The following is an 18,398-nucleotide window of genomic DNA, read 5'->3' on the forward strand; positions in this document are numbered from 1 at the left end:
GAGGAACTTTGTGCAGTGAGTGCAGCTGTGGCCATTCAGCTGTCACTGCTCACTGCTCTGATGGACATGGGTGGATGGGTTCTCCTGGTGTTGCTCAGATTTTGTGTTTGCAGTAACTGCTATTTACATACAGAATGCTTCATTTACCCCCACACCACCTGGCTCAGCCTGTGCCCCGTTATTTCTCGTGGTTATGTGTTCCCACGGTGCAGCACGAGAGACCACACTGCATTTAGGGAGAACAGGGAATCCCAGCTGGAAAGAGCTGGTTCCCAGCTCAGGGCTGCTGTGTGGACAGGGAAGCAGCCTTGAGGTGGTCAGTGTGCCTGAAAATGGTCAATTTAAAGCACAGCAACCAGGATGATGCTTCCAAAGATCCTGTTCCAGTGGAAGCACAGAACTGCCAGCACCTCAGGATGCTGACACTGATGGATCTGAGCTGCCACCTGCAAAGAGCCACAGCAGCTCTTTAATCTGTGGATCACTGCAGGACTGTCTGCATCCCCACATCACAATTACTACAGATCAGTTCAAACATCTTCAGAAATCCCAAGAACAGAATAAATAAATGAAACTGAAGTCAACACAGGCTTAATTAATTAATTTATCAGTGCCAGGCTGCTAATTAATGTCACGCTTGGCTGCAGCACAGGAAGAAACCTACCAGCCACAACGAGCATTTGACAGCCTTGTAGATAGTAAAAATGCCAGCTACACAGCCCAGAGTGATCCAAATCCTTCATCCTTCATCCTCTTCCTCAGCCAGGAGGATGTTTGTGAGCTGCTCCTCAGACACAGACAGTTCCTGGCAGGCTCCCATGGCCTGGCTCAGGTAGACAGCCAGGATGTGTTTGCACTGCAAAGTTAACAGCAGGAGCAACACAGGAATGTCAGACTCTGCCTGGACCAGGAATCCATCCAGCCCAAAATGTGTTTAATGAAGTGCTCAACCCTCCCAGGGACGGGGTTCCCTCCTGGCACGCCAAGCCCTGGCACAGGTGGTGCTCAGTGTCCCCAGTTCTGCCACCAGGACAATGCAATCCAGAGATCTGGCACACCGATCCTGGCTCCTGACACCCTCCCCACCACTGCAGACCCCCAAAAGCCCTCCCCAGCCCTGGCTGCATCCAAAACCTGGGGCTCTGAGGCCAGTGGCACAGTGGGTCGGGCTCAGCCTGCATGGCCAACTCCACACGTTGTGTTTATTTGGAAATTTCAGGTTCAGGGAGCAGGGCAGAGCTTTGTCCCCTCTCCCCATCCCTGCCCCAGGGGATGAGGCAGAGAACTCACCAGGAGGCTCTCGCTCTTCTGCAACACAGAAAACCCAAAGGCAGGGCATGTGCAGAAGTGGCAGGAGCTGTAGCAGGTGTAGAGTTTCCCTGAGCTCCCAAGGACCTGAAACAGAAGCAGATGAGGAGTCAGAGGCAGGATTCACTTTAATTTCTCTGACTCAGGCTGGGTCTGCGCTGACCCAGCAGTGAGGGGGAGGTGTCACAGTACAGAAGTGTCCCCAAACACTGCAGTGACCCACCTAAACTTGAAGCTCCTCAGGTTTCCCTGAGCACTTGCAGGGAGGCCTCTCCTTTCCCAACCACTGAAGGCTGTTCTGCTCCCAAAACCAGCTGCAGCTACTGGAATCCAGATCTGCCTGAATAAACAAAGCTGAAGTCTCCAGAGAAGCCTCCCTGCTCCATCCCTGCTTTGGGAACAGCACTGCCTGCTTTTCCCACATGCTGCTCCCTGCAAGGCTGGTGCTGAGGCTGCACCAGGGGTGTGGGGTGCAGCAAACAGGTGAGGGAAGCTTTTGTTTCCAGCGTGGAGCAATCTGTGCACTGCTGGAGCTGACTGCAGGATACAGGAAAGCCAGCCTATGGATTGTTATTTCTCTTTTGGTTTCTTCAAGACTGGAAAACAGCTTTTAGGAAACTCCCTTAAGATCCCAATCCATGGCAAGGGAAGGGTCTGCAGGAGCAGAACACTTGCCCAGGCCCCAGGGCTCTGAGGGCACATCACAGCCCTCTCCCACCCCAGGCTTTAGACTCTGGCTGGGTTTGTGGCACACACACACCTAAATTCAAAGATAAATACAGGAAGTGAAAAGGAGGTGGAGCTCTGCAGAGTGCTGCTCCCCTCCAGGACATCCCTGGCATTCCAAACCCCTCCAGAGGAACATTGTCCCTCGTGGTCCAGAGCTGCACTTCCAAGGGGAGCCTCCCCTGTCCCCCGGAGCTCTCCCTGCACCCTTTGCCCAACAGGGAACATCCAGAAGTTCGGGCTCTCCCACAGAAGTGCCAATGCCTCAAAGTCCCCCTCACTCTCAGCAGATCCAGGACACAAACCTCACATTCCCATTTCAGGGTAAACCACTTTTTTTTCAGTCTGGCCTTTCCCCTGGGTCCTCTTTTCACTGCAGGCTGAGTTTGTTTCACTTGTGATAAGTTTGTTTTCCTCTAGCCCCTTTGATTGTTTTTTCCAAGATGAAGTATTCCAATGGTGCCTTTCCTTCAGAAGTGTTTTCCTTTGAGGAGGGGGGGAAGCCACAGACAGACACTGCCAGATTTGGGCTGAGCTCAGCGTTCCCCCATCCTGACCCAGATGGCAAGAACACAGCCTCTGCCTAATAAGGCAAAATCTAAAATCCGAAGAGTGGAAGAAAAAGGTGCCTCTGTTCCTGGCCAGCTGCAGCCCAGCCAGGCACTGGGGTGCTCTCCTGGCCCTGAGGTGAGATTTCCTTCTGCTGTCCTCATCCCTGGGCACTTGCTGGCTGCTCAGTGAGGAGAAATCCCCCTGGAGGTGTCCCTGCCAGGGTATGGGAGCACAGGAGGGTCAGCTGAGGCACCAGCACATGGACAGACAGACAGGCAGGCAGCACCACAGCCTGTGCCAGGGCCTGCTGCTCAAACCTTTCACCGTGGGGCATCTGCCACACAGTTCCAGGAAATGAATGAAAAAGGGCATAATAAAAAAAAAGATCCCAGTAAAAGTGCAGGATGTGAGCAGTGCCAGCTGGCAGGGCTAAAACACTGCCTCTGCCCTGCTTCACTCCCACAGCTCAGCAGTTCTGCCACTTGGGCACAACTAAAGGGTGCCCCAAATCCTTCTGCCACATGCAGCACAGCTCCCCCATCAGCCAGATCCACCATCCCTGCACCGTCCCTGCAGCAGGTAACATTTATCCCTGACCTCAGCAAGGCAGGTATTGTCCAAGCTCTCTTGGGATGATTTCAGCTCTGAGGCATCCAGCCCTTGGACACTCCATCAGTGCTGCTCCTCTGTTAAACAGCAAGGGCATTAATGCCCAGGCACTAAGAGACAAATCACAGCTTTCATTTGACTGCTGAGGGCTTTCTTCTCCCATTTCAGCTCCTGAGGGCAAGAGCTGCCTACACTACAGGGCCTGTCTGAGCAGAGCCTTCCTCCCCTGGAGCAGGACCTAAGATGTGCTGGGTGATAGGGAATTATCAACAGCTCAGATTTGGCTGTAATGACCCAAAGGAGTTTCACAACAGAACCAACCTCATGGCCTCAAAGAGTTCTCCAGACCCAGCTGCAAGTGGAAGCACCACCTCACATTCCAGCTCAACCACATCTGGGTGCAAATGGCAGGGCTGACTTTGTGGGGGATAATTAACAGGGATGATTCTGCAGTGTCCAGGCAGCCATGGATGCTCCTCTCCCCAGGAGCACTCAGCTGGGGGACATCTCCACACATTCCTACACCACACAGGAATGAAGAGCCAGGACTCCAGTGCAGTGTCCCACCCAGGGGTTTGGCTTCTAGGAGCCCAGATCGTGTTCCTGTCACTGCTCCAGCCAGCAGCCTCAGGGGAGACTCTGCTCTTTGTTTCTGCATCTGAGACAGCTGTGATGAGGAAGAATTTCACAATGGCACCAACCCCAGGAGAAAATATCTCTTCAGATTCCTCTGTTAATGAACTCATCAGTGTGGCCTTAATCAGCAATCAAGCTCCACTGAAGAGGAATGCAGCTGGAGGCACACAGGAACCTGCTTCCTATAGGTTTGTCCTGCATCAACTCCCTGACCCTCCTGTCCAGGGGTTCTTTTTCCACATGGAAACCAGAGGCTCCCTTTCCCTGCAGAGGCAGGAGAACAGTTCTGACACTTGTTCCTTTTCAGTGTGCACCAGTGGAGCCCATTATTAACATCAGTAGATATTAATTGATGCCCAGTAAAGCTCTGCCTCAGCCTGCAGGGCCTGACAAAGCTCTGCAAGGAGAGTGTGACCATTCTCTGCCCAGTGGCATTTTCAGGCAAGCAACAGTAAAAAAGGGAAAGCCTTTGAGCATTCAATTAATCAGCAAGGCAGCTGCTGTCTAAGAGTGCTGGAAGCTTCCTAGGCTTTACCAAACACCCACAGGCAAGCCCTCAACTGGAATCCAAGGCTGTGTTCTCAAGCCCTGGTTATGATTCATGTCGCTCTGGAGGGGCCAATGTCCTCTCCATGGCCCCAGAAGTGATAAAGGCTCCATGTGCAAGCTCTGAACATGTGAGAAGGGTTTGTGCCCTTAGCCAGGCCTGATTTCACAGCTCTGCTCTCACCCTACACGACCCCAAAGCACCTCCAGGGGAGGAGAGAAGGTCCTTTGCAGAGGGGATACTTGGAAATGTTCTACTTGTTCCTCACTCCTGTGCTGTAATTGATCTTAGGGCTGAGGTGAGCTCTTCTCCCCAAAATGCCATTTCATGGAGACGTTTCTGTGATTCACAGACTTGGCTACACTGAACCAGAATGAAACCCACGGGTTTGGCCTGCATTGCTTCCTCCCAGGCAGCAAAGATGCCCTGCCAAGCAGAGGTCAAGAGGGGAAAGAAACGCAGTGATGGCAGATAACACTGAGCTGTGTACAGCTGGTCAAGAGGAAGAGCTTCCTTTGCTGGATAGGATGAGGGTAATAAAGCAAAATTAGCAGTCCCTGGAAAACTTCCTCCTGACTGTGATGCCCACAAACACATAAATTGTCTCTGGCTGGCTGGGAGCCACAAAGAAAATGGTACTGAACCGTGCTGCTTTAATTCTAGCCTGTGGCTGCTGCTCTCCAGTGTCACTTCAGGAGCTTGTAAAACATTGGTGTTCTCTCTGTGTTTATCCATGCTCTGCAAGTCAGGAAAACACTGGCTCAAATGCCAGCTGGAAACCACCAGAAAGCAAGAGCAAAGAGGAGCATGTACCTGGTACAGAGTCCTTCCACTGGGGGCAATGACTCGGGTGACAGAACGCTGATCCACCAAGTCCAGAGCTGGGACTGCAGATGGGCCAAAAATGAACTTCAACCTGGAAGAGAATGTGTCTCTAGTTAGGTCACAGCACAAAGGAGACCACCTGGCTCAGCCCCAGTGCACAGTGGAGCCCAGAAGGTGCCCATTGCAAAAAGAAAGACATTTTTCCTTGTTGCAGTAACTGTGAAAATGTCCCATGGGCACAAAAGGCACAAACAGGGATTTTAGGGGATCACATGGAGCCAGACTTGGCAGTGCTCAGGGGAAAAGGGGCTCGTGCTCTGGGACACCTTAACTGCAATTCCAGGCTGTCCTGAATGCGCTGCCCTGGATCAGAGGATTGATCAGGTGGTCTTAAATCCCAGCTCCAGGCATGGACCACACATCTCCTTGGAGAAAGGAGAGAGCAAGGATGATCCATAGTTCCTGGAGCAATAGGAACTAGGGCTCCTTCCTCATCCCTTGGAAATCAGTTCAAACCCTGGGGAACAAGTGAGTCATTTTGTAGTGATCACATCTCCTCCATCACAGTCACAACTGAGGGATAAATTATCCTTTCCCTACCCACCAAACTGCATCAGGAGGAAGCTGGAGAGCATCAGGGAATTACTTAAGACACTCCACTGCACATGGAGACACCAGTTAGCATCAGTTTTGCATTTGTGACCCAGCTATGAGCAGGGCTCGGGACAACCAAGCTATTCCAGATAAACACCCAGGGGCAGCACGTGCCTTATGTCCCTCCACTCTCCCTAAAAACCCTTTCCCTTTCAGGCAGGACATGTGCAGGGATGCACAGCATTTATGGATGAAGGAGTGCTTGGGATGGGCACCACTGCACATCCCTGCAAGGGAGATTTTATCTCCTGTTGGTGCTGTGCAGGGGTATATGAAAAGGTGTGTGTTAAATATGGACATCTGCACCTTCAGCCTATTGTCCAGGCAGCTCACAGGCTTCAAAGTTATTTTAGACCAATAAATCCAGCTGCTCTGAGTGTTTCCAAAGAGCTCAGGGGCAACTCAGTTAACTTTACAGACCTTTCATCCGCTGAGAAAACTCTTTGTAGTCTAGATTGGTTCCAAGGGTAAACAACAAGGAAATCAGCAGTGATGAAAAGATAGCACCAAACACGAGCAGGAGACCAAGAGAAAGGGGAAAGTTTCCAAGTCCAGGGAGGACACAGCAAGGCAGAGCCCCAGCACGGCTGAGTCAAGCTCACTGATAAGCAGCCAAGCAGACAGACGGATTCCAGGAAGACCAAAACTTGCACAAACTCAAGGCAAAAACGGCTGGCTCCCTCTGAGGGCTGCGGGGAGGTGGGTGGGGGAATGCTCCACATAAGACATTCCTTGATGATTAGGTTTGGGACTAGAAGGGGGCTGAGCTCAGTGAGTTTCAGGAACTCTTTTCAAATTTAGGGAATTCTTTTCTTGCGTATATCAGTTCAACAGGAAATGCCCACAGAAAATTCAAGGACTTTGGAGATTTGGAAGAGTTTGGGAAATTAAATCAGAATACTTCTGAGCTACCGGTTGCAGGGAATTGACGGAAATTTGGCTGCCAAGAGTTACCACCCACCCATTATTAAACTTAACAAAGGAATTTCTTTTCTCTTTTCTCTTCTGAGGAGAAGGAAACAAAAGCTTTCACGAGGCTGGTCAAATCTAATCCCACCATTCAAAGGCCACTGTGGTCCCAGGAGAGGGAGGCAGCACACCTTTCACAAGTGTCAGATAACTTTAAGGCAAAGGCATTAAGGCCTGGAGGGTTCCCGGTGATCTCATCCCCTGGCAGGCAGGAGCACAAGGTTAAAGATGAATCTGAAAAGTCTCTTTCACTGTGACAATGCCTGTTCTCTGCCTTCAACACCAACTGGTGAGGGCTGAAGTTGTGAAACTTGGATCAAGGCTGGGGAATGACTGAAGTATTCACAAGGGTGACAAACCTGACCTGAGACTGCTCCTCAACAGAAGAAAACTCTCAATCTCCACGTTAACAATTCCCTGGTGCAGGGTGATGATAAGAACACTTCTGCCTCTCTATCACACATGCCCATGACTCAAACAGCAGGAGTGACCTCAGGGTGCTCACAGTGATAGGAAGGCAGAGGGATGAATCACCCTGGAACAGTCCACTCTCACAGCTAACTCCTTCCAGATCTGAGAGTGGACTCAGAGCTGTTTAAATTAGAGCAAGTCATCACAGGAAATTCAGTGATACAGACTTAATTTCATGAATCTCTGGAAAAAAACCCTTCAGAACCTTCATTTGCACCACCACCAAAACCATGCAGCATTTTTGTGTTTCAGCAGCACTTGGTCAAACACAGGAGAAAACCAGCAGCCCCAAGATGAGAGCTGACCACCAAGTGCCCTTCAGCAGGGCCTTGGGGCAGGAACTGAAGCAGAAGACACTCACCCCAGCAGCAGGTCATCAGGGACTGCAACAGAAAGAAAAGGAAACGTGATTTTGCAGAATTTCACATCACAGGAGGATCATTGTCCCCCCAGGGTATCCCCAGAGGACACACAGAACTGCAGGGCTCTCACCATCCTCTCTAGCCACCAAAAAAGCAACAAGGAGCAGCAAAATGATCCATGATGGCAGTGCTAAGGCACTTATCAAGTACAGCAATCACAACTGCAGAGATTCGTTTTAAGAAGAAATGCAGAAGCCCAAATGTACTTTCTTTTATGACATCCTACTTTTAAAAGCACACAATAAAAGGCAGGAGGCCTCAGCGTCTTACTCTGTCACTTTAAGAATCTGGTTAAAAATACATTTATATATTATTTTCCCTGAAACTCTCTTGGCATGAATTGAGAGCTCTGGCATCACAACTTTAAAAATGTTGTTCTTTTCCCAGCAGAGTCCTGCAGGGCGCCACTGGTTTATGGCCTTTAATACAGCCCACTGAAACGCTGTGTCTTCGTTTACTGGAACTTCTCCTTAAGATGGAAAGTTACACTCAAGCAAAGCAGTGTGTTTGTTGTAGCTGACAGCTCAGGCTCTGCCTGTCCAGTCTGATCTTTCTGTTATCACCCAGGGGACACAGTGTACTCTGTCTCCATATCCCACTGGAAGATCTGGATTTTTGACTTTAAAATCATTTTCTTCCAACAATTCAAAATACTCTCTATGACTTGCACTGTCGGTTTGAATTTTCCAGCTTTATTTGAATTTATTTCTGCAAAGGGATCGATCATTTTGTCTCCACAGCTCTGTCTCAGTGTGCTTTAGTACCACTCTGCTTTAGTACCACTTTTTTTTTTTTTTTTTGCATACTTTAGAACAGGATTTATAAAGTTCTTTTAAAAGTCACATGTAGATTTTGGATCTACTCTAAATTGACAGGAGCCACAGTGCAAGGCTGCCAAAAAGCTGTCACTCTGACAGTTTAGACATGAAGTTCCTGCCCATCCCTCACTCCCATGTAGTGCTCAGACAGATTTATCTGAATTCTTATTTGTATGGGTTTTGTGCAGTTAAAAATATTCCTTCAGCAGACACTTTCCTTAGGAAGAGCCATTCTGTGCAACTCATCCAGTAAACACAAACATTAATATTCTCTTAGCACAGGTCACAGAGCAGTGAAGGTAATTGTTTTTAACTAGCTGCTGGAATTGGCCAGGATGTCACTGCTGGCTTGTGCTCGTTTCATTGAAGCACTGGGAAGTTGTTCCTTGCCCTGGGATCACCAGCACACCCCCTCTGCCGGTCAGACAGGCAACGGGTTTCGGAAATTTCCCTTCCCAACTCTTAAGTTTTGGGATTGGTGAGTCTATAGAACCAGCAGTGCAGAGGGCACAGCAAAATTCCTGCCACAGGCACTAATTTATCATCCCTCAAGTGTGACCACGTGCACCAGGAGCTCTAAGAAGCAGAATTACCCCGATGTCTCGCATTCAAAAAAAAAAAGTGTGCAAACTGGTGTGGTTTTTGAATTTGACTTCGAGAAGGGGCTGCTCCTCATTATCTGTGCTTCACACCTGTCTGTTGTCACAAACAGGGACAGAAAGGCCACCCCTGAGACAAGAGGGTCTGGTAAGAAAGGGGAGGCCAATGGCCCCCATCACTCCGTGGGGGTGTGAGAGGCCCCGTTCCTGGCCACTGCCTGCAGAGATCCTTCACGTACCGTGTGAGCTCTCCTGAAAAGCCTTTTTGATCTCTCTCAAGAGCTCTTCTGCTACTGCTGGCAAGGTACTACTGTCCATCCCACTGGCGCCGGACTCATCCCTGGGAACGAGACAGGAGACAGTGGGAAATCATTAGGGTCACCACGGCCACTGCGCATCGGGAGGGTTTATCTGGGCACTCTATGCCAACCCAGCAACCAGGCCAAGGAACGGCACCCTCGGCAACTTTTAAAACGTGTTTTTTACACGTTCTGGGAACACACGGTTCCCCACAAACACACGGGTGTCTCTGAGATGCCCCCACATAAACACAGGTCCGGTGCAAGGGACCGGTCGCTGCCCAGGGGAAGAAGATGTTCCTCCTCATGTCCAGGTGGCACCTCCTGGGCATCATTTCTGCCCGTTCCTCTGGTGCCACTGCCGGACAAGCAGAGCTTGGTCCAGTCTCCTGTCACCCCTCTTTAGGGATTTACACACATGATCCCCTTTCTGCAGCCCCAGCTCCCTCAGCCTTTCCTGGGTGATGCTCCAGCCCCTCGCTCATCTTTGTCCGCCCCGCTCCGTGTCCCTCGCGTGCTGAGGAGCCCGGCAGAGGACAGGCCGCTCCTCACCAGGCCGGGCAGAGGGGCGGGCCCCGCTCCCTGCCCCGCTCCCGGTGCTCTTCCCGACGGGAGCAGCTCCCGCTCCCGGTACCGCTCCGGGCGTGACGTCACGGCAGCGCCCCGTGCCCGCGGTGACGTCACGCGCGGCGCGCGCGCGCCCTTAAAGGGCCCGCTCGGAATGGCGGCGGCGGCGGCAGCGCTGCCGCGGGCCCTGTCCCGGCTGTGCCCCCGGCGCTGCCCCGCCCCGCTGCCCCGGCCCGTCTGGACAGGGGGACACCGGGGACACCGCGGGGACACCGGCACCGCGGGGCTGGCGCGGCCGCGCTGGGCACGGCCGGCCGGCGCTGCGCTGGCCTTCCTGGGAGGTGAGAGGGGCGGCGGCCGCCGGGCAGCGCGCACCCAGCACCGGGCACCCATCACCCTGTCCCCGCAGGGTTCTCCCTCTTCCCGCGGCACGAAGAGGAGGACGGCGAGGACGCCATCATCCTGCTGCTGAAGAGAGCCAAGGTGAGGTGCGGGGCCCGCGGGCGGTCCCTGCGCGGGGCCCGGCGGTGACCGGCGCTCGTCCCCCCGCAGCTCAGCGCCGTGAAGGGGGAGCTGGCCCAGGCCGAGCAGCTCCTGCACCAGGCCCTGCGGCGGGCGCAGCAGGAGGGGAACAGGCAGGCCGTCATCTACACTTACAGCATGGTGAGCAGCGGGGCTTGCGCCCAGCTCGGGGTGCAGCTGGAGGGAGAAGGAGAAGCGGCTGAGGCTCGTCGCCATTGCCTTGGTGGAGCTTCAGCAGTGTCTGTCTCTTCCAGATGGGGAACGTGGCCTATATGCAGGGACAGCTGGACAATGTGAGTAACTCTGTTTTTTCCCTCTGGATTTTTAGAGGTTGACATCTTGTGCATGGTCTCGAAGGTGTGGGGTGCTGGCACAAGCTGCAGACTGAGAGCAGAGATCACCCAGTGCAAAGCAGAATGATCCCCCTCAGGACTGCAGTCCCATGAGCACATCACGTTAAGAAAGATGCTCTCATGGTTAAGGTTTGAGTTCCAACATGGTGTGCAAGGGAAGGAGTACTTTTTACTGTGAAATGCTGCAGCTGAGCAGGGAGATGGCTGCTCCAAGGAGCTCACACAGACAGGGTAAAAGTCTGGCTGCTGCAGCAGTGCTCAAGAAGAAACTGAAAGAACCCACTGGTTCAGTACCACTGGGCTCTGGTCAGCCCTTCTGGTCTTGATGTAGTGTCAATGCCACAAAAAAAATGCCCCTCCACGTAGTCGGCTTCTGCTTTGTTTTAAAATGCTCTTCAAAATTCTCATTTCAGGCAGAAAAGCTCTACAAAGCAACTATGAGCTATATGCTTGCAGGGGACACAAAGGAGGTATGTTCTTCTGAGAGGCTTCCAGTGGTGCCCTACGCTTTACCTTATTTCTTGTGCTGCAATGCCTCTTACTGGAGATTGGCAATACTGTAATGGATGGCAGCTCTGGAGTCAAAAAGATGGGGATTTTTAGGGTCTAAACTCTCTGAGAAAATGGTGTTTCTTTTGGGGAAATACAAGAAGTGTAACAGTTGCATTGCATGTCCTCCTGGCAGGATGACAACGCCATCCTTGAGATGTCCCTCAAGCTGGCCAGTATCTACGCTGCTCAAAACCAGTGAGTTCCCATCAAGAGGTGTCACCTGCTTTCATCTCAGCTTTGCAGTGGTGGTGGGGTGGCCAAGCAGAGGCTCTTTAATGAGGGATCCTTCAGGGATGGAAGGAGCTTTGCTTTGCACTTTGCAGGCACAAATTAGCTGTAGCTGGCTACCAGTTCTGCATCCTGACACTAGAGGAGAAGATTGCCAAGGAAAAGGACTTGCCTGAGGATGTCTTATCAGGTGGGCAGCCTGGCCTGCCAAAGGCTTCTCATCTTTTCTCCATTTCCCTGTCCTTGATGTTGTTTCTGTATTGCCTAAGCACCATCCTCATGTCGATCCATTGTCTTCACACTGCCTGAGTTTCTTGCTGTGGTAGGATGGAGACTCATGCTGGATCCTGTGGCAGTGATCACTTCACTCCTCTCTGTTTGCAGCTGAAGAAAAGGCCAACACACGGCTCCTGCTTGGGATGAGCCTGGACTCCTATGCCCGCTACCTCCTGAACATCAGTGAGCTCCCAGCAGCACAAAAAATGTATGAGAAGGCTCTGCAGATATCAAATGATGTTCAGGGAGAGACTCACCCACAGGTGATTTGTACAGCAGTAGCTGGACACTACAGAAGGAAAGGCTGATCTGTAGGGAATGAGGCAGCCCTGGAGCAGCTCTGGTGACCTCAGACATGGCCAGCACTACCTGAGGCTGGTTTCCTGCCAGGAAGGACGAGCATGCAAATACAGAAATACAGCACACTTTCTTACTGAAAGCTTCTCTGGCAAATGCTGCTTTTCCTAGTGGGACAGGGAACGAATGTGGTGCTTCTGCTGCCCCAGACTGCTCCACAAGCTTCCCTTTTCCCTCCTGGTGCAGAGTGTGGTGCTGATGAATGACCTGGCCACGGTGCTGGATGCTCAGGGACACTACGAGGAGGCGCTCACCTACGTCAGGAGGGCAGCAGAGCTGGCAAGGGACACTCAGCACCCCGAGGAGCACATGGTGCTCAATAACCTGGCAGCAATCCTGATGCACAAAGGTCAGTGAATGAATGCCCAGCCTGTCACTGAGCTTGTGCTGACTGCAGAGATCTGGATCTGTATTGTAGGGCTGAGCTATAGTGCTGGTTTGGGGTTATTAGTTTTAGTTTAAGCAGTAGGTCAGACTTTGAATTGCTTTCACAAACTGAATTTAGCCTGACCCAAAAGGTTGCCAGGAGATCTTGTTTCCCATGCATTCAGTAACTTTTCCAAAAGGACACAAGGCATGCATGACATTTGTTTCTACAAGATTTTAATGTTGAAGCAGCACCATGTCCCATCATCACTGCTGCTCTCCAGCTCTCAGAGTTGGCAACCTGTCAGGATGTTTTCTGAACCTCCCTAGGTCTTGATGTATTCCAGGTAGTCCTTGTCCTTTGCATGTGATCAGCTTCAGGATGGGGCCCTGATAATGGGTGATGGAACTGGGTAGCCAGGCCTCTTTTCCCTCTTGCTACAGAAGATTTCCTGCAAGCAAAACAAGTGTACAAAGAAGCTCTCAAGCAGGCAAAGCAGAAGGGAGATGCTGCTTCTGTCCAGCATATCCAGGAGGAACTAGCTGAGCTGGCCAAGAGGAGAAAGGGCTCCAAGTAAGTTTGGCCACAGAGTCCAACCTTGAGGTGAGTGAAGGCAGCAAGGGTTGGTCAGCACAGGCAGCCTGGGACCAGCTCGGTGCAATTCTCCAGAGAAACAGCAATGAGGAGTTTCAGGACTGCTTAAGAGGAGGGGCTGCCACTGCCTAACAGCCCAAAATAAAGGTGTGAAATCTTAAGGGTGTGAATGTGTGGTGTAGTTTGTGGTTTGACTGACCTACTGTGCTAAGTGATTTAATTTTGGCTGCCTAAGTGCAAGTCTGGCCTGGTATTAAAACCTGTGTTAAAATCAAGGAGTAGCAGTTTGCTACTCCTGCCTGCTCACAGAAATGCTCAGGTTCAAAACATAGCTGTCCTAGAGCAAGTCTTGAACAGGAACAGGCAGGAATTGTCTCATTCTTTACACGTTGAACAGCACAACAGGGGCTACACTTTTATCAGTGCTGCAGTTCAGCATGTTTGAACTTCAGCAGAGCATTTCCCAGGCTGTACCTGCACTGCAACAGAGCTGTAGCTCCCTGTCCTGGTCCAACAGGTTACCTGAAGATCAAGTGTATTTCTTCATTTAGCATCCAAAGATAGAACTTGTCCTCTCAGAGGAGGGCTGAGACTGTTACCACGCAGAGCTGTTGTCAGAAATAAAACTCTTGGCTCCAGTGGAGAGCACAGAGAGTGCCAAAGCTGTCCTCCTCTCTTGGATAGGTCAGTGCTAGAATGCTGAGGCTTCCTGTTGGAAAAGATGGTGTGTACAAACCCAGCTTTGTCAGCTACGTGCCTTCATGGGAATCAAGTATGAGCAGCTGCTTTAGACAACAGAATTTCTCAGTTCTGCCCTGCCAGGAAGCCTGATGTTAAAGAAAGAGAATTAAACCAGAAATTAGCAAATCCATACTTATGATAGTAGAACTAATTTTGTCACTAACCATGCACAAGTTTAACCTCTCAGTTGTCAGAACTGCAGCTGGTTGGTACAACCCTCAGTGTAATTACATCACTGTTAATTTACTTACAGTAGCAGGTTCATCTCTGCTGAACTTTGAGCTAAGAGGAGGAGGCACACAGGTTTTCTAGAGCAGAAGTTCATTGAAGCTGGAGAACTTCAGTCACGTACACAGCTTTGTTCTCAGCAAGCTGGGAAGTAAAAATATGGCTGTACTGAGAGAAAGGCTCTGGGACATTAGAGCCAACCCTCCCTAGAGTGCTGGGTTTGGGGTTTGAAGTGGCAGAGCCTGGAGGACAGCAGTGTTACCTGGGAACCCTGCAGCACCCCTGGGAGCAGGGTCTTGCCTGATGCTGCAAAACAAGAGGGAGACACAGGAAAAGCAAGTGGAGAACTGATCCCCTTTATTGATTGGTCTGAATCCAGAAGTCACTGTCTAGTGAAGACATTGTGTGGAAATTATGATGCATGGGTTTTTCAAGTCTTAAATGATTTCATATCAGAATCACGAACCATATCAAGATGAAAGCATTGTGAAAGCGCTGATCAGAAATCAGGTAAAAATTTGTAGTAAACTACACTTTGTAAACATGACTTACAAACACCTTCCTGTTTGAAACAGGGCAGATGTAATTCCATACTTGAAGATTACTGGAATTGTGGTAAACCCTAACTTAGGCTCTGGAGAGGTTTTTACACTGGAGAAGTTAAAACTTGGATAACAAACAAAAAAAGCAGCAACATTTTATGTGCAAATGCCACTCAAGCTGTATCTTAGGAGATAGTGACTGTCCTACTTTGGATATCTTGCTGCTGCTGCAGCAGTAACATGAAGCTTTGCAATGAACATGCTATACTTACTGTACAGGTAGCAAAGACATTTGTCTGTACATGCCTCTTTCACATTGTATTTGTTACACTAAGAAAGTGAGAACGAGTGAGTTTAAGAATGGAACTTAACTTTCCACTCCAAATTTAAATCTACAAAAAGGGCAGATCAACTCGTTTTCCAGTATATGTTGCTGTTGGGAACAAAAAGAAAGTTAAAGTAAGAGCACAGGTCTACAAACAGGATGAAAACTTCACTGCTTCAAGCCAGAAGGGTAAAGGACGGGAGGATGAGAGAAATCTTTCTCAGATAAAGACTGCAAGAAGATTTAAGACTGCCAACGGGTCTACTCTGATGCAGTGTTTTAAAAAAAGTAGCAAAATAGTTCTGTATTTTCAACAGTGTCAAGTTTCCAAATGAGTTCCTTTGGAATTTTGTTTCCCACACTTGGGGCAAAAAGGCTTTCCATAAAGGACTGAAAATAAATTTGCTATTGATAAATAGTTCTGCGCTTCTTCCTGTTTGTAAGTGGATCACCACAGTCCCTGAAGGGATGCAGAGCCACATTCAAGGTTACACACTGCGTTACACCTTCCATACAACGCATCACAAATACAGCGGCAAACCCCAAAATACTTTTCACGGAAAATAACTCGAAGGCAAAGACCCTGTTGATCAATGAGATGCAAAAGCAGTTTGGAATCTGACAGACCACGCCACCCCCCAGCTCAGTGCTATCTGTGAATCAGTCCTTCTACCCTGGAAGATTTGAATTCACTTCCTGAGGTCAGTGCAGCATAAAATGAAGATGCTTTTGGAGATGGATGTCAGGACACCCTGTGACATCGCTACCCAGATGGATGTGTACATGAGCTACAAGCATACCATAGCAAGCATTGATAGATGAATGATTAAGGAGACTCTCCTAGTACCATATACAATCTAAAAATAAAAATCACCCTAACAAGTATTGCACACTTCAGGAGTTAAGCCAAGCATTTGTAAGGACTTCCACCAAAAGCTTGCTTAGAGGGACAGGGACTGGGACGCAGACTTCAAAATAATTATTACATAAAGATTTTAAAATCAGATTGGAGGAAGGCAAAAAAATCACAGTACCTATTTCGAACTGGTTGTAACAGAAGCCACGTAGTTGACTCGTGTGTTGCTCAATTATTCTATAAAAGCACTTTGTTTTATTTAAACTTGGGATGTGGAGGTTTTTCTTCTTAAAGGATTTATCAACCCACCCAGAGCCTCTGTTCAGAAAAGCCATTTGCTGTGGTTAAATATGACAGTAAAATTTAGTAGCCTGTTTTGACTGCATACAATGCAGAAACAGAGAACACTAAGAATAGGCTTTAGGGCACAGTTAAAATTCCCAGTGTGCATAACAGTGAGGTATGCCTCCAGAAGCTGTTCTTTTTTTGTTTCTTTAACCTTTTAAAAATGAACCATAACATACCCATGCAATAATATTTCTGCAGTGTTGCTAAATAAAACCAACTGCACCAAAAATTTACAATGTGGCAGAATTTAAAATTCCAAAGAAATATATCATCTTATTCCAGCGAACCGGAGTATGTTAATGTACAGAAGTCACTAAGGGGTCAGTCTTAAAAATCAACATTTTCACAAGAGCTTGAACACCACTGAGAAAGTGTGTCTAGGGAAAAAAAAAATTATATAAAAGCACAATGCCTGCAGGAAGTGGCACGGCATTAAATGGGCAATGATGGTTGGGAGGCTGGGGTTCTGGTTAGGCTAGGCTGAGAGGGAGGCTAGGGTTATGAAGAGTATTCTACACTGGAGAAAATGCTTAAAAAAAATTACAAAATGACCCCCAAAGTTTAGGCAATGATTTGAACATAAGTACACCAGATACTATAGCAAGGGAAAAAAACACTGCAAAAAGTACTCTCTATTTACAGAAGAATGATTTAAAAGACATTATGGTTTTCTTTACAAATAGATGTAGAGCAGGAATAGTCCACATTTTTAAAAACTCTTTACATATTTATCTTTAGTAAGTCAACCTTCTCGACCACAATCCTCCAACACACAGCCTGTGCAGAAGGCATTTCACGGACTCTCCAGCAATTCTTCATTGTGTGGCCCTTGCTCTCTTGGAAAGTCTCTGTGGGCACAAGTCAAAAATAGATTTCTTTTTTTGACCCGCAAATTAAAAAAAAAATAATAATCTGCATAGTTCAGTCATCACTGTCAGACAGAGTCTCATATTGTGCTGAAAGCAGTGGTGCAGGCTCTCGCTCCCAGATCCTGTTCTGTGGGTGAGTGGTTGCTTGGCTCATGGACGGGGGGGCACAGGCGATGGAGGTCGGGGGGGTGCTGCTCAGCATCCTCATGGTCAGAGGGTTGTACGGAAACTGGGTGGAACCTGCACCAAAAGGCAAAAACACGAGCTGTTCTGAGAGATCTGTGTTGGCTTGGGTTGTGACAATTAGCAGAAAATCCATTTGAGAAAACCCCCACATGCTGGAAACATCTGGCCAATTATCCAGCGTTACAGTACAACATCTGAGCTCTCTGAAAGAAGCCCATTCCTCACCTGTTGATGAAGGCCTGTCTTCCCAGGCCCACACTGGAGTCTGTCTGTGGTAGTCCCCTTCTGAATGTACAGATGAGACAGAAGAAGGTCTTTCAGTTCCCAAATATCCCTGCCCAGGAATTGGAGACTTTGACTTCCTACTGTTTGACTTGCCAATGAGTTTCTGCTTGCTGACTGCCCCACCTGGCAACAGAAGGCACAGATTTCACCAACCACATTTTAGCCTGTGTTTGTTTCTATAAATTATCAGGCAGCACTGAGAAGCTTCAGGTATCCAATACACCTGGTTCTCCTTTTCCTGTTCCATCAGTGCTGTCACAAGATCCTGGAAAATCCAGGATGATAACGCAGACACCACCTCTATCACTTCCAGAGGAAAGAAAGTGATTTTCAGTGACACCAGGTTATTCAAACCCTTGATTTATTTATTTTCTTTAAGGCCCTGGGATGTTTGGGAGTTGCAATACCTGAATTTGGAGATGGATTGGCTTCTTCCCTCCGTGTCTCGTTACTCGCTGGTACCGCGGCGCCGGAGCTGCCCGGAGCCACCGCAAGGGGTTGGGACATTACGACCCCGTGCTCCTCACTCTTGTCATCAAAGTTTCCCATCAGTGCTTTCCTAATAATGTCTTCCAGACCCAGATTACTGGCAGGATCTGCAAAGGAGTGACCCCTAGAACTGACTGCACCTGGGAGAGAAAACACAGGGAAAGGTGGGAAGGGAGGCAAAAAATGCATCTCGGAGAAATTAAAAAGGGGTGTGGGGAAAGATTTGGTCATTTTGCTTTTCCTTATGGTGCAGCAAACAAGTTTTCTTGTAGGATATT

General features: G+C 49.2%; 3 protein-coding genes across 5 annotated transcripts in view; 1 reads left to right on the forward strand and 2 right to left on the reverse strand.

The window, feature by feature from the left end:
• Positions 1 to 586: 586 nt before the first annotated feature.
• ZSWIM7 (zinc finger SWIM-type containing 7) lies at positions 587 to 10,683 on the reverse strand. 3 transcript variants are annotated; one of them, XM_082294580.1, is made up of 6 exons: positions 10,660 to 10,683; positions 9,376 to 9,476; positions 7,659 to 7,680; positions 5,192 to 5,294; positions 1,291 to 1,395; positions 587 to 856 (listed from the first exon to the last, which is right to left on the reverse strand). In XM_082294580.1, the coding sequence occupies exons 1-6, from the start codon at positions 10,662 to 10,664 to the stop codon at positions 740 to 742; spliced, it is 453 nt and encodes a 150-aa protein (XP_082150706.1). In that variant the 5' UTR covers positions 10,665 to 10,683; the 3' UTR covers positions 587 to 739. The 3 variants fall into 3 exon arrangements, with proteins under 3 accessions (XP_082150706.1, XP_082150708.1, XP_082150707.1); XM_082294582.1 differs by lacking the exon at positions 10,660 to 10,683 and adding an exon at positions 9,988 to 10,098; XM_082294581.1 differs by lacking the exon at positions 10,660 to 10,683 and adding an exon at positions 9,854 to 10,072.
• Positions 10,156 to 13,412, forward strand: TTC19 (tetratricopeptide repeat domain 19). The gene is made up of 10 exons (XM_082294579.1): positions 10,156 to 10,343; positions 10,412 to 10,485; positions 10,555 to 10,665; positions 10,779 to 10,817; positions 11,291 to 11,347; positions 11,563 to 11,624; positions 11,753 to 11,847; positions 12,042 to 12,196; positions 12,477 to 12,639; positions 13,101 to 13,412. Exons 1-10 carry the CDS (start codon positions 10,157 to 10,159, stop codon positions 13,232 to 13,234), a joined length of 1,077 nt encoding a protein of 358 aa, XP_082150705.1. The 5' UTR covers position 10,156; the 3' UTR covers positions 13,235 to 13,412.
• A 122-nt stretch (positions 13,413 to 13,534) lies between these two features.
• Positions 13,535 to 18,398, reverse strand: part of NCOR1 (nuclear receptor corepressor 1) — a 56,974-nt gene continuing 52,110 nt past the window's right edge. Inside the window, exons 45-47 of the mRNA XM_082294578.1 lie at positions 18,039 to 18,260; positions 17,572 to 17,754; positions 13,535 to 17,400 (exon numbers count right to left, since the gene is read on the reverse strand). Coding sequence (XP_082150704.1) covers positions 17,213 to 17,400; positions 17,572 to 17,754; positions 18,039 to 18,260 — 593 coding nt within the window. The 3' untranslated portion in view covers positions 13,535 to 17,212. The remainder of the gene's footprint in view (positions 17,401 to 17,571; positions 17,755 to 18,038; positions 18,261 to 18,398) is intronic.

Source organism: Coloeus monedula, assembly GCF_965178545.1.
Source record: "Coloeus monedula genome assembly, chromosome: 20".
Lineage (NCBI taxonomy): Eukaryota > Metazoa > Chordata > Aves > Passeriformes > Corvidae > Coloeus > Coloeus monedula.

What these genes read in the sequence shown, in the direction of transcription:
- TTC19 (XM_082294579.1), top strand. Translation starts at nt 10,157, where the DNA reads ATGGCGGCGGCGGCGGCAGCGCTGCCGCGGGCCCTGTCCCGGCTGTGC. An exon ending in TCATCTACACTTACAGCATG is followed by an intron (nt 10,666 to 10,778) that starts GTGAGCAGCGGG and finishes TGTCTCTTCCAG; the next exon opens with ATGGGGAACGTGGCCTATAT. An exon ending in TTGCAGGGGACACAAAGGAG is followed by an intron (nt 11,348 to 11,562) that starts GTATGTTCTTCT and finishes TCCTCCTGGCAG; the next exon opens with GATGACAACGCCATCCTTGA.
- ZSWIM7 (XM_082294580.1), bottom strand. An exon ending in CCTGATGACCTGCTGCTGGG is followed by an intron (nt 5,295 to 7,658) that starts GTGAGTGTCTTC and finishes ATTCTCTTCCAG; the next exon opens with GTTGAAGTTCATTTTTGGCC. An exon ending in AGAAGAGCGAGAGCCTCCTG is followed by an intron (nt 857 to 1,290) that starts GTGAGTTCTCTG and finishes TTAACTTTGCAG; the next exon opens with TGCAAACACATCCTGGCTGT.